Here is a 14,132-nt window from a genome sequence, read left to right as displayed (position 1 = left end):
GATATCAGCTCAGGTTATGATCTCGAGGTCCTGGGATCCAACCCTGCATCGGCTCTGCACTCAGCAGTGAGCCTGCTGGAGATTCTTTCTCTCTCTCTCTCCCTCTGCCCATACCCCCTGTGCAAGCTCTCTTTCTCTCTAAGTAAATAAATATCAAAAAACAAAAACAGCAACTTACCCAGGGGTGCTGGGGTGGCTGTCATTAAGCGTCTGCCCTCGGCTCAGGTCATGATCCCGGGGTCCTGGATCAAACCCCTCAATGGGCTCTCTGCTTGGCGGGAAGCCTGCTTCTCCCTCCCCCACTCCCCCTGCTTGTGTTCCCTCTCTCGCTGTGTCTCTCTCTATCAAAAAAATAAATAAAATCTTTAAATAAACAAACAAACTTACAGACACTTTTTTTCTTTCGGTACTTTAAAGATGTCATCCCACTGTCTTCTCTCTGGGATCATTTCCAGTGAGAAACTCACTGCTTTCCTTGACTTTGTTTCCCTTATGTATAATGTGTCTTTTTGTCTCTGGCTGATTTTAAGATGTTTCTTTATCATTGGTGTTTGGACAGTTTTATTCTGATGTGCCTTGGTATAGTTTCCTTCATATTTTTTGTGCTTGGGGTTTGCCGAACATCTTGAAACAAACTTTTCTTCGAAACATTTCTTCCAGTGTCTCCCATTCTCTTTGGGACATTCCAGGGACCTATATATTCAGCTATGTGACGTGTCCCACAGCTCACTGATGTTCTTTTTATTTACTTATTTATTTTTTCCTTGAATCTCTGTTTCTGATTTGGAGTAGTTTCTACTGTTATGTCTTCAATTTCACTATTTTTTCTTCTACAATTTCTAAAATGCTATTAATCCTATCCAGTATAAATTTTGCCTGAGACATCGTGTTTTCATCTCTAGAATTTCAATTTGAGTATTTTTTATATCTAGCAGTCTCCCCTTAACATAGTTAATCTCTCTTCTAGCTTCTTAAACATATGGACTATAGTCATAATAATTGCTTTAAAGTCCTTTCTTGTGAATTCTAACATTGTCAGTTCTAGATTGGTTTCAGTTGACTGGGTTTTTTTCCCTCACTATGGGTCATATTTTTTTTGCTTCTTTACATGCCTGGTATTTTTTGTTAGATGCCAGATATTATAGATTTTACCTTGTGGAGGCTAGATATTACTTTATTTCTATAAATGCGCTTGAGCTTAGGTCTGGGACACAGTTGAGTTATTTGGTCCTTTCAAGTCTTTTCAAGTCTCACTTTTAAGATATGTGGTGTGGGGGAAATGCTCATTCTAGGCCTAATTATTCCTCAATCCTAAAGCAAGACCCCTATGAGTACTCTGCCCCACCAGTGCTCTGGGAATTGTGAGGTTTTGGAGTCTGGCTGATAGAAGCATGCACTATTCCCAGCCTGGGGACTCCTAGGCACTGTGTCTTCTAAGCCTCTCCAGTGATTCTTTCCCCAGCCTGTGGTGTTTCTTCACACACATGAGCAGTTCAGCCCCCAGCTAAATACTCAGGAGGGTTTCTGTGAGTTCTCTCTGTGAAGATCTCTCCTCTCTCCCACTCTTCCCTGAAACTCTAGCTGGCTCAGTCATTCCAGACTCTTCAACTCAGAGTATCTGCCAGGTTCTGCCTGGGTCGGCCCTCCCTCGCTACACCACAGCCTATAAACTATCTCAAGGCAGGAAGCTGGGTGATTATACGGCTCGCATTATTTACTCCTACATCTCAGGGACACCCATTTTTAATTGCCTGATGCCCATATTCTTCAAACTGTTTTTCACACACTTTGTCCAGTTTCTTAGTTGTTTCAGGTGGGAGGAAAATCTAGTTCTTATTACTTCAGCTTGCCAGAAGCAGAAGTCTTCTTTAGGTCAATGACCAGTCAATATTTTCCATATTTTACCCTTATCTATACAGTAAGAGAGGTAATAACAAGATCCAAAGACATTGTTTTTTCAAATTTCTTCCATGTGTCTAGGATTCAGCTGTTGAAATTTATATCCTTTGATTTTTATTTGATACAGAGAGAGAAATGATGAGAGAGATATAGCAAGGGGGAAAGAGAGAGGTTGGGGAGTTGCAGCCAGAAGGAGAGGGAGAAGCAGACTCCCCACTGAGCAGGGAGCCTGATGCAGGACTCAATCCCAAGACCCTGAGATCATGACCTGAGCCGAAAACAGACGCTTAACTGACTGAGCCAACCACGTGCCCCAAGGGTCCTCTTTCTACTTCTTGTAGAAGAAGGGCTATACTCCAATTACCCTCCTCCCAGGCGACTTCCTCTTCTAGCCCATAAAGTATTTCTCATTAGGTAAGAGAAAAAAATCTTCCAATTTAATCTTTAGCAGGTTCATCCTCTAGTAGCCACCCATATCCCCCACCCCTGCTAATATAACATAATATCTATGGTAAAAGTTCAGATAGATTTAGAATTTCCAGATGCTCATATTTACAGAATTGTTACCTGCCCTCACTTCATGTAGTTCTTTCTTTGCTCCTTCTAGCCTTTTGCAATGACAGGAGAAGCAGTCTAAAACATGAACATGGCCTTATAGTCATATAGAGTGCAGATGAAGCTAGTAAGGTTCTTATCTAACATTTAGTTAAAAAAAAAAAGAAGAATATATATGTCTTAGACAGAGCTGCTGTAACAGAATACTATGGACACGGTGGCTTATGAACAATAGGAATTTATTTTTCACAGTTCTAGAGGCTAGAAGTTCAAGGACAAGGTGCTGGCAGTTTCAGTGTCTCATGAGAACCCACTTCCTTGTCCACAGATGGTCATCTTCTCACTGTGTTCTTACATGGTAGAAGGGGCAAGGGAGTTCTCCTCTCTGGGGTCTTCTTTTAAGGTATTTTACAAAGTAGTAACCCCACTAATGAGAGTTCTGCTCTCCTTATCTGTCACTCCCTGAAGGCCCCGCCTCCTAATACCATTACCATGGGAGTTAGGATTTCAATGTATGATTGGGGGTAGGGGGTTGCATAATATTCAGTTCATTGCAAAATATATACAGAGATATATACATTTTGTTTTTATTGTGTTGTCAGCATGGCATTTAAGGGCTATGCATTTCCTTCTGGATTTTCTTCCCCTTATTAAAGATGCATCTGCAACCATTTGCTATTTTGTCTTAAGAGATGGTCATCCTTTCTCTTTTATTTTGTGTCTTACTCCTTGTATCAGGAAACCAGTGACCCAGTTTTACCTGGACCCTCTGACAATCTAGAAAATAGACACTTGGAATTCCCCCACTCATCTCTATCTCCATGCATTGGGCATTTATTGAGGATCTATGGCCTGTCTGGCACAAAGAGGGTTTGATCTCAGTCCTCCTGCCACCCCACTTCCCTTCACTGACCCCAGGCCTCGTGACTTCTTTCCACAGATGCCACAGTGAACAGAGAAAACAGCTTCCAGTCCGACAGCAGCGGATTCCTGGATGACCCCCTGGAACCATTCTCCTTGCAGGTAGAGGGCCACTGGTGGGTTGGAATAGGAGTAAAAGGAAAGATAAGCAGAAAGCACACCACACTGCCGTATTTGGGAAGGGCAGCCAGCCTGTAGAAGACATGCACCACAGGTACCCAAGGGGCGGGGGATTGGAGTCACACCAAACAAGGTGCCAGAAAGCTTAGCATTCCTTTCTTTCTTATTTTCTTTTGATTTTACCAAACAAGGAAGCGAGCTTCATAGACGGAAGGGCTTATTTAAAGTGTGACCTAATGGAAACCTGAGTTTGTAACTTTTATCTCCGGACCCCTAAGTCAAGGGTAATGACAAGGGACAGACCCAAGCACATCTTAAACCAACCCCTTCCCCACCGTCCTGACCCATTTGCCTTTATCCTGGTTTCTCACACAGATGCCTTCCTTGCCAAGCAGCCAGAGTCCTATTGAGAATGGATGTAGAGAGCCAAGGGATCAGAGCCAGTGCTTAGTGCCACCCCAGGACTGCCAGCAAGATTCAGATGAATCTGATTCCAAGAGTATGGTGAACAGAGCCTTTTCAAATCAAGACTGGAGTGTCATGGAAGAAAAGGCCTCAACATCTACAGTGGAGGAAGAGTCTCTGTTTGAGGATATGGAGAAGCCTCCAGAGCCATTGACCCCATATACAGCCCTTGACAGGACCACCAGAGGGGGAGAACACCCAAGGAAAGACAGCCATCCAAGGCAGGACTTGCCCAGGCCCCAAACTGGAACTGAGGCCCTGGTGCGTCCAGCTAGCTCCAGGTGGGACTGTCCTCTGGGGTTTAGGCTGCCCCACAGCACAGAAGCGAAGGATGGGTTTCTGAATCTTGAGGTAGCTGAGGAAACATCCGTGCAAAGCCACCACTGCAAGTCCCAAAGACCACGGGGAGCTGATTCTGCTCACAACAAGCCTCTTCATGTAGACGCTGAGGCAACCTGTCCTGACACCAATGGTACCTCCGTGACAGGAGAGAGCCCACCACAGCATGTCCCCAGGCCCAGTAATGTCACCTCCTATACAGTTGACCTTATTCAAATGTCTGCAAAGTTCATTCCCCACCTCGACAAACCCACTGGAGATACTCCCCACGCAAAGACAGTATGTCGTGCTTTGGGTCAAATACCACATCAAGCAGAATCTGAGAGGGGAAAGCTTCCTCCAAACGCTGACTCAAACGCTGCTGGTTCCAAGTTGGTGACAATCCAGATGTCCTCCAACCTGGCATCGGCTGCTCCGGATGCTGGGGCTTTGGGGACTGATTCTAAAGGAACAACTTTAGAATGCACCGTGGGTGACCTTGCTCCCACAGCAGAACCAGGACTGGAGACAAAATCAAGACAGTGCCGTGATGTTTCTGTTCAGGCCGATATACGTGAGCTTAGACCCTGGCACTGCTGTTCAGGGCAGAGTAACAAGGCCCGGCGCCTCACCAAATCTGTCTCTCTGGACACAGGCTTCTCTTATATTTGCCCACCAGGCATCTGCCATGCTGAACTCACCCACGGCTGTGTCTGCTGCCATCACCAGCCCCACTGCCATTCAGAGAGGCAGAGCCCCAGCCCTGTGTCTTCAGCCTATAGACACTGCCTGTGCTCCCATCACCATCTGGAAGCCCAGTTCATGAAGACTTTGAATGTCCTTCAGGACACCGCAGTGAAGGAGCTGTGCTCAGTAAGTATTCCTCTCTGCCAAGACAGGGCGGAAGGCCGCTGGAGCAACACCACCTCAGGGAGAATGTTCAGGCCACCCAAATGTGAGCTCTCAGCGCAAACCCTTCCATCTCAAATCATGAGTAATATCTGTAGAGTGCTTTATAGCTTACTACATATTCTCACAAATTTCTCTTCTTTTTTTTAAGGATTTTACTTATTTATTTGACATAGAGATCACAAGTAGGCAGAGAGGCAGGCAGAGAGAGGAAGGGAAGCAGGCTCCCCGCTGAGCAGAGAGCCCAATGCGGGGCTCGATCCCAGGACCCTGAGATCATGACCGGAGCCAAAGGCAGTGGCTTAACCCACTGAGCCACCCAGGCTCCCCTCTCACAAATTTCTTCTTATCTGATGCATCCAATCCCCTCCGGAAGTAAGGAGGCAAATTTCATTATTAATCCTCATATGACAGAGGGGTATAGAACAATAAGTTCACGTGTAAGGTTATAAATATTAACGCATCTGTACCTCATCTCCAGTTCAGTCTAACTGAACAATTCTCTGTCTTAAATTCACTTAGCTGAATAATCTTGCACAAGCCATTATTACATCTCTCTTGATTCTAGTTCCTGCTTTGCAAAATAGGGAGACTCTTTTTTTTTTAATAAAATTTTTTTTAAGATTTTATTTATTCACTTGACAGAGATCACAAGTAGTCAAAGAGGCAGGCAGAGAGAGAGGGAGGAAGCAGGCTCCCTGCTGAGCAGAGAGCCCTGATGCGGGGCTCAATCCCAGGACCCTGAGATCATGACCTGAGCCGAAGGCAGAGGCTTTAACCCACTGAGCCACCCAGGCACCCCAAATAGGGAGACTCTTAATGCCACAGACACAGGATTGTTTTAGGATTAAGCGAGAGAAAGCTTGTAAAGCACTCGGCATGCGCAGATGCTCAGCCCAGTGCCCAGCCCACAGAAGGCCCTAGAAAATGCTAATTGAGTGACTCCTGTTCTTCTTACTCATTTTTATCATTATTTTATTATTGTTCAGCTCTTGAATCTAGAGCTTCTCTAGAAGCTCCATGTCAAATGGAGGGACTCCTGCTCCATCGTGGGTGAGTTTATTTAAAAGTGGACGTTGAGTTTACTGAAAACTGCCTGACCCCCAACCTGTTCAGCCCCTGATAAATCAATAAGCATTTAGTGAGTCCTTCCTGTGTCCCCTCTTCCTTGATTCTCAAGGTGAGAAATGATCTAGGCTTTTTTTCTTAAAAAAAATTAAGAGCATCACACATGAAATCACCTGTATTGAAAGTGAAAAAACAGAAAGGTGGCACAGCTGTTCAAAGGAGAGTGGAAGGCAACTGTTATTTATTAAGCACCTACTGTTCGAGGCCTGATGGGTTACCTTCCCATTCTTTTAATTCCACATTTATTTATTTATTGGGTGCCTATGCTAATCACTTTATTTACCATATGTTGCATAACCCTCATTTTCACCCATACCATAAATCCTGAGTCCCTCATACATATGCCAAGTCCTCCCTCTTTTACAAATGAGGAACCTAGAATCAAGAGAGTATAAGTTTCCAACTTCCTCTACTAATAAGTGGTTAATTCAGATGCTAATTCAGATTTAGCTGACACCAGATTCTTGGACAACATACCCCAGGCAATGGTGTGTCTAGCTTTAAAATATCTAAATCTGAAGAAGTGTAATGGCAACATGAGAAAGTGATTATGTGAAAGACAAGGCAATTACTACCTAGTCCTGCAACATCTAGAAATCTGCATAAATGTTATATAAACATAGAAAGAGAATCAATGAAAGATAAGTGATTTACTCATCATTTTTCAAATTGCAAGGTTTCAGGCATTTGGAATCGAATTTATCTGAGATTATACACCCTGAAATACGTACTATCTCAGGTTTTATTAGATGACAATGCATTTCTCCTTACTTAGATTCGAGGAACCGCAAACATACACTCAAAGAAAACAGTCTTTTTACATGTGCATTATTATACTTGTGGGCAGGTGCACACACAGGCACATAGAGACCAGCAGAAAAGCAAGTGAAAATGGGGGATTGCATTTGTGCACAAGAGCAGGCTTCTTAAGCCAAAGAACATACTCAGGAACAGAGAGAAAAGGTATCTGTGGTGAGTGAGCCTGGGTTTGTAAGGCCCAACTAATATTCTGGAGAAAAATATCTCTAAATCAGATGCCAGCTGCTAACTAGGGTTACAAAAATTATTTATTAAAAAAAATCTGGAAATGAATTTGGACTAAGTGAAGATTATAGGCAGGGATAGATACTATCTACCACCCATTCCAAGAAGGTGTTGAAAGTAAGAGCAAGTTTAGGTAAAAGACTCAGAAAAACATTCCCACCTCCTCCCCTTAGAGAGGAGTGCATAACAGTGCAGAGATTCACTTGACTTACTGGTAAATGTTATTTTGGTGGTCTTGTGGGTCACCATGGTTTGTTGATAGGATTAATTCTTTTTTTCTTTTAAAGATTTTATTTATTTATTTGACAGACAGAGATCACAAGTAGGCAGAGTGGCAGGCAGAGAGAGAGGGGAAAGCAGGCTCCCCGCCGAGCAGAGAGCCCGATGTGGGGCTCGATTCCAGGACCCTGAGATCATGACCTGAGCTGAAGGCAGAGGCTTAACCCACTGAGCCACCCAGATGCCCCTCGGATTAATTCTTATGTATATGTGAATTCTTCATAATAATTTAGCAATTAAAAAATACTTTCTATACAAGAAAATAAGAACATCTGAAATTAGATTTTTGGATATTAGAAAATTCTTCTATAATGTTGATGATTTAGATTTAAGTAAAAAGCATACACAGCTTAAAAAATAAGATGAACCGATTCAAAAGTGGCATTTCAATGTTTTCTCATGGTATTGCTCTTATTATTGAAGTTAAAGTTTGTTTTAATGGACTTGGGTCAGTCAAGTAGACCTTGAATTGACTTTAGGTTATAACCCAGCACTTACATTGGAAGAAAGAGTTCCAAACAGCCCTTTTATTTATTTTTTTTTTTTGCTTGCCTAGTGTTTCCTTTTTTCTGAAAACTACTATACCTGTTCTAGAACTGAAATGTACTTTTAGTACTTCCAAATGACCAGGAGATGGCAGTGTTTCAGAATCTTCCACCTCACACCCTCCGGGCCAGCTATCAGTACTCCTGAATCCCAGACCCCTGTGCCTTCCAATCACAAAGAGTTACCCCAGAATAACTAGATGAAGCGTAAACTTTAATGTTTCTAATGCTCAGCCTACTTGAGCACCATATTTCCATCCCTAGAGTTTGGTCGGCCTGTAGGAAATCTACTAGGACCATTCAGCCAGCTCAGTCCTAAGCGACAAATAGCTTGTCCCCGTGTCCAGGCACACTACTGTGACTCAGTTAGATCTGGAGAAGAAAAGATATGACTCAGGCTTGAAATCTTTTGGACCTTGGACAAGTCAGTTTGCCATTCTGTGTCAGAACACCTCTCTATAAAAAAAGCCCTTCATCGTCTCGAAGATCTTTTCTGGTTTCAAGAGCCATAATTGTAGTCCCCTTTCAAGCATGCTTGCCAACATCAATAACACCTCAGATACTCCTCTAACTGGTTCAAATGCGCTCACACTGAAGCAAAAGTAATTAGAGAGTTTTGCCATGTAAAATATATTATTCATACATAAAAGTTAGGGGACAGAATCAAACCAAACTCTCAGATCAAAATGATGAGGAGTTTTCAGTATAAGAACATCACTTGTAGGAAAGTATTTCCATTATGACAATTCCAGTAAAAGTAGAAGTGAAGCTCCAAGGATCTTGGCCATGGGGTTTGGGGGAGAAAAGTAAGAAATCTGGGACTTCCTTAAAACAGGGCTAAGAGGAATTAACATAGCTGTAAGACTGGTCTCCATGGAAGGAAGAAGAAGATAAGCTTGAAAGACAGCTGCCAGAAAAACTAGTTTCCTTTCAAGAACTTTCCAGAAGCCCCACCCCACGCTTTCCACTTTGATCTCATTGCCATCCTACTGCAGGGGATGCTGGGAAATGTCATTTGTTAGACACATTGTTACCCTAAGATATTAGAAGTCTCTTCATGTGAATAAAGGGGAAAAAAACAGTGAGCAGGCAACTAACAGCCTCTGCTATGCTACTCTGGGCGGTGGGGAGGAGAGCCAAACCCATACGCATGGTAGAGAAAGCATTAGGATCTAACAAGCATTAATGTCACTTAAAGTCAGATGGGTGGAGATGTTGGGGTTCTAGATCATGCATCTTTATTTATTTATTTATTTATTTATTTATTTGACAGAGAGAGAGAATGAGTGGTGGGAGGGGCAGAGAGAGAAACAGACTCCCTGCAGAATAGAGAACCTCATATGGGACTTGATCTCAGGTTCCTGGGATCTCAGGCTCCTGGGATCAGATGCTTAAGCGACTGAGCCACCCAGTCACCTTCATGCATCTGTTCAAAGCATGATCCAACCTGGGCTGGAAAAGAAGGCGGATATCTAGTAAGAACTCAGCAAATCATCAGGTTCTCAACAAATGGACTGGACTTAGGGGCTTCAGGAAGATACACAAATTAGGACACCACGGCAGAAGCAGAGTCACACAGAGAAATTTAAAAACAATTTAAAGAATGATTCACAGACGAATGGATAAAGAAAATGTGGTGTGTATATACAATGGAATACTATGCAGCCATCAAATAAAAAACTGAAATCTTGCCATTTGCAAAGATGTAAATGGAACTAGAGGGTATTATGCTAAGCAAAATAAGTCAATCAGAGAAAGACAATTATCAGATGAGCTCTCTGATAGGAATATGAGAAACAAGACAGAGGATCATAGGGGAAGGGAGGGAAAAATGAAACAAGACGAAACCAGAGAAGGAGAAAAAACCTTAAGAGACTCCTACTCTCAGGAAACAAATTGAGGGTTGCTGGAGGGGAGGGGGGTGAGAGGGATGGGTGGCTGAGTGATGGACATTGGAGAGGGTGTGTGTTATGGTGAGTGCTGTGAATTGCGAAAGGCTGATAAATCACAGACCTGTACCCCTGAAACAAATAATACATTATATGTTAATTAAAAAAATAAAAATAAAGAACCATTCACATCAGGAACAATAAGGAGCAGGATGGGGAGCATAGACAGAGTTTAATTCTAGATTCCAATTCACAAAGAGAGTAGGATGCCTAACTGATGCCTCCCTTACTCTGGGTGAGCTTGTTAGCCACATGGAGCTGATCCTGCAGATTTCACCATCAGGGACTGTGGTTAAGCAGGGCTAAGACTGATAAATAAATAAATAAACAAACAAACAAACATATATATATATATATGTACATATATACATATATTATTCTAAGCAGACTTTCTCTAATCAAACACATAGCATTGGGACAGATGTGTTCAACGTTATTGAGATTCAGAGTGAGGCAATATTCAATGCCCGCGTTAAACAAGATTTAACAGGACTCAGCTTTCCTAAGCACAAGCCATCTCTCCAACACTTTTCCCCTGATTTCCTTATCTGTGTCTTTGTACCCTGACATCACCTAGTTCTTCAGACAGCCGTCCTGTCTCCGGGACATAATGTCTCCAAGAGCCAGTCAACAACCAACTGCTGTCCTTCTGTCCCAGGTAAATATTGCCTCTGCTCACCCGGAGAAGCCAGAGGCTGGGCTTTCCATCTATTCTTTCCCTTGCCTCAGCGATGGGGCTTCACTGTAGACAAGGAGCCCTTGGGGGGCAGGCAGGCTCCACCATCGTGAGATTTTGCTGTGAATCAGAAAGGACTTCCTTTTCAGCTCTTTCTAATTGTTCTCAGTGCACAGTCCAGGAGATGGAAGTGATGAAGATGGTGTGCCAGAGTTTCCAGGAGCATTTGGAGGAAATTGAACAGCACCTTACAGGACAGCAGGCACTCTTTTGCAGGGACATGTCAGAGGAGGAAAGGTAATTATCAAAGAGAGTCATAAAAGTAAGTAGAGCCCACACACCTGAAGCAAGGAAAAGTAATCAGGGCAGGACAGATGAGCACCCAGGAGCAGGACTAATGAGAAATGAGTCCCTTTCCTTGGCTTTCCTGTTCTTGTTCTTGCTTTCGCAGTAGGAATCCATGAGAGCTATTTGTGAGATAGCAACACTTACTCTTTAAGGCCAAGGCTATTTGAGGTCAGAAGATGGGCAGTCAGCTGAGAAGATGGGGGATAGCCAGCAGGATATTTTCCATTGATGTGAATGGGGCTTATGCAAATGTAAGTGTTGGAGGTTATTAGAGTTTTGGAAATCTGCATTATTTTCACATAGCTGAAAAGCTTATGCCCCAAACATAGATTAGCTGCTGCCTGGGCCTGAGGGGTGGAAATAGGGATTAACCATAAAGGGGCATGGGAGTTTTTATTGGGCAGATGGAAGCTATCCCAAACTGACCAGTGGTGAGTGATGCAACTTGGCAAATTTATTAAAAATCATTGCATTGGACTGTTAAAATAGGTAAACTCTGGGTATACAAATTATTCTACAATACAGTTGTTTAAAAAAGAAAGAACACCTGCCCTGGTGATATACCATATCTGATACAAATAGAGAAGGTGACAGTCCCTTGTAAGAGATGTCAGAGGCGTGACCTACCTTTTGAGAGGGACGATGGAGGACTGAGCTTGGAGCTTGGAGATGATGGGAAATGTGGTCAATCTCTGTTCTTTAACTGCAGGCAGGAGGCCAAACAGCTGCAGACTCTCCGCTGGGCCCTGCAGCAGCAGGTGGAGGAGCTGGCGTTTCAGTTTGGAGAGCGGGCTCAGCAGATCAAAGACGAGATTCTATTGGTACGGGGCGGTGGAGGGTGACACTTGACTCCATCCTGCAGACCGCCGGAGGGATGCATTAGATCAGAAACCTGATTGTGCGATCCTTTCAGATTCTAGGATTATGTGCCAACATCTTCATTTTAAATATAAAGACATTGAAGCCTTTGCTCAAGGTCACATGGCTAGTTGCTGGCACTTGAGGATTAGAACTCAGGTCGTCTAATTGCTATGCCAATCTTTCCTTCTGCCCTGTAAATAAGCAATACATATTAACAATAATTATTATAATTATAATTATTATTGGCCATTTTCCCAATGAGAATAAGAAACACAACTTTTGAGTTGGCTTAGCCACTGCCAGAATTTGCTGCCAGCTCACAGAGCCCACTCTAGAGAATTCCCCACCCAGGAGCACCTTTCCCACAAGTCTGGCTTAACTGTTTGGTGCCAATATGGTAAGCTGCTCACTCTTCTTGTTCTTATCTTCCATTTAGCACTTTGAGCTTCTCACAGAGGAACTCACTGAACACTTTCCAAACCTGAATGACTGTAATTGGACAGAAGAAAAGAATGAGCAGACTTCATGTGCTAAAGTCCACCCAGCCATGGCCCCCCGGGTTGCCTTTCCTTCCCGAGATGGCCAGCAAACTCTCAGCTCAAGGGTGACCCATTTACCTGCCTTCCCTTCACCCACCTTGGAGAGCAGAACCAGGATGTCTCCTCCAGCTGGGGCAGAGTCAGGCCCAGCCCCCTTGTCAAATTGTCCTATTGGAGATAAGGGTACAAATGTCTTCCTCTAGATCAGAGTGGTTTTGATGACCTTCCTGCAAAGTGTAAGAGCACATTCCAGCCAGACAAGGAAATCTAAATGGCCCCCCCAGAAGTGTCTGTCAACCTGCTTTGGCTCTTTTTAAGAATATTCTACTCTGTATTTCAACCCAGGAGAAACTCAATATTTCAATATTTATTCAATACATAATAAGTGAGCACCTACTATGTGTCTGGCACAGGGAATACATGGGGGTCAAAATATGTATACATATCTCTAGATATAAATGATAGACAGTCTTTGCCCTGCAGAAACATGGAGTCTATTGGGTAAGATAGAATGTGGATACATAAAGACATATGGATTTGAAAACTGTGAAAGAGATTTAAGGAAAATCGCAGGGTTTTATGAAAGAGAACATAGCAGGGAATCTGACTGAGATCAAGCTGTCAGGAGTGCCTGGTTGAGGAAGTGACAACAGAAGAGGGAAAGAAAATCCAGGGCTCAGAAGGGCCAGCCTGTCCAATGGCCTGAGGCAGTCGGCCCCTGGAAGCATTGATGAAGCTCCCACCATGACCCAGGAGATCCTGGGTCAGGACAGTTGTAAACAAGACAGACATTCGACTCATAAATAGCTGGATGGAGAGCGGAGAAAAGAAGAACAACCAACAAGATAACTTCAACATTGACAAATGCCATGGAGAAGACAGCGTGTGAACTATGTAGGGGGTGGTGTGGAAGAGAAGCATACAGAATTCCTCAAGGTGACGGGCAGGGCCTTGCTGAAAGGAGGCTATTGGGCTAAAACCTGGATGGTGAGGAAGAGGAAGCCACGTGAAATTCTGAGGGAAGAACCTTGAAAGCAGAAGGAATGGAAAGTTTAAAGGCCCTGAGGCAGAACCAGCCAAAGTTGCTGAGCACATGAGTGATGGGAGCGTGGAGGGCGAGGATGTCCATAGGCTGACTGTATGCTGGGGTCTGAGAACCAGGATTCTTCTTCCTTGTGGAAGCCATTACAGGCTTTAAGCAGGATTGTCAGATAGTCTGGTTTACATTTAAAAATCCCACTGACTGCCTGTGGGGAGCAGCGGTTGGGGACCTGCCGCTAGGCAGTGCTCCCAGGGACGAGGCTGTTGGTGTAATCCCTGTGGTAAGAAGCAAAGTGTCGAGTTCCTTCCACGCAGCTGGAGAGGCTTGGGAACCACCACCGCCCCCCATTGAAACACGCGATGCACTGGCAGTCTTAAAGCCCTGGAGGAGTTCTAAGAAAAGGGGAATGAAAGAAGAAAGGAACAGTCAGAAGAACTTCATGGAAAAAGTAATCCCTTGAGAGAAGTTATAATGTGTAGGAGATGGGCCAGTGGAGGTCACTTCCTAGAAGGGAAACTCAGAAGCTATTTCTTT

The 14,132-nt window shown here is 43.7% G+C and overlaps 1 protein-coding gene across 1 annotated transcript in view; it reads left to right on the top strand.

The window, feature by feature from the left end:
* Positions 1 to 12,851, top strand: part of ITPRID1 (ITPR interacting domain containing 1) — an 84,071-nt gene extending 71,220 nt beyond the window's left edge. Inside the window, exons 10-14 of the mRNA XM_032872151.1 lie at positions 3,395 to 3,477; positions 3,871 to 5,151; positions 10,978 to 11,105; positions 11,866 to 11,977; positions 12,454 to 12,851. Coding sequence (XP_032728042.1) covers positions 3,395 to 3,477; positions 3,871 to 5,151; positions 10,978 to 11,105; positions 11,866 to 11,977; positions 12,454 to 12,759 — 1,910 coding nt within the window. The 3' untranslated portion in view covers positions 12,760 to 12,851. The remainder of the gene's footprint in view (positions 1 to 3,394; positions 3,478 to 3,870; positions 5,152 to 10,977; positions 11,106 to 11,865; positions 11,978 to 12,453) is intronic.
* The last annotated feature ends 1,281 nt before the right edge of the window (positions 12,852 to 14,132 follow it).

This window comes from Lontra canadensis, unplaced genomic scaffold (assembly GCF_010015895.1).
Source record: "Lontra canadensis isolate GAN:19392208 unplaced genomic scaffold, GSC_riverotter_1.0 scaffold2, whole genome shotgun sequence".
Classification (NCBI taxonomy): domain Eukaryota; kingdom Metazoa; phylum Chordata; class Mammalia; order Carnivora; family Mustelidae; genus Lontra; species Lontra canadensis.
This window is presented reverse-complemented; position numbering and strand designations above follow the sequence as displayed.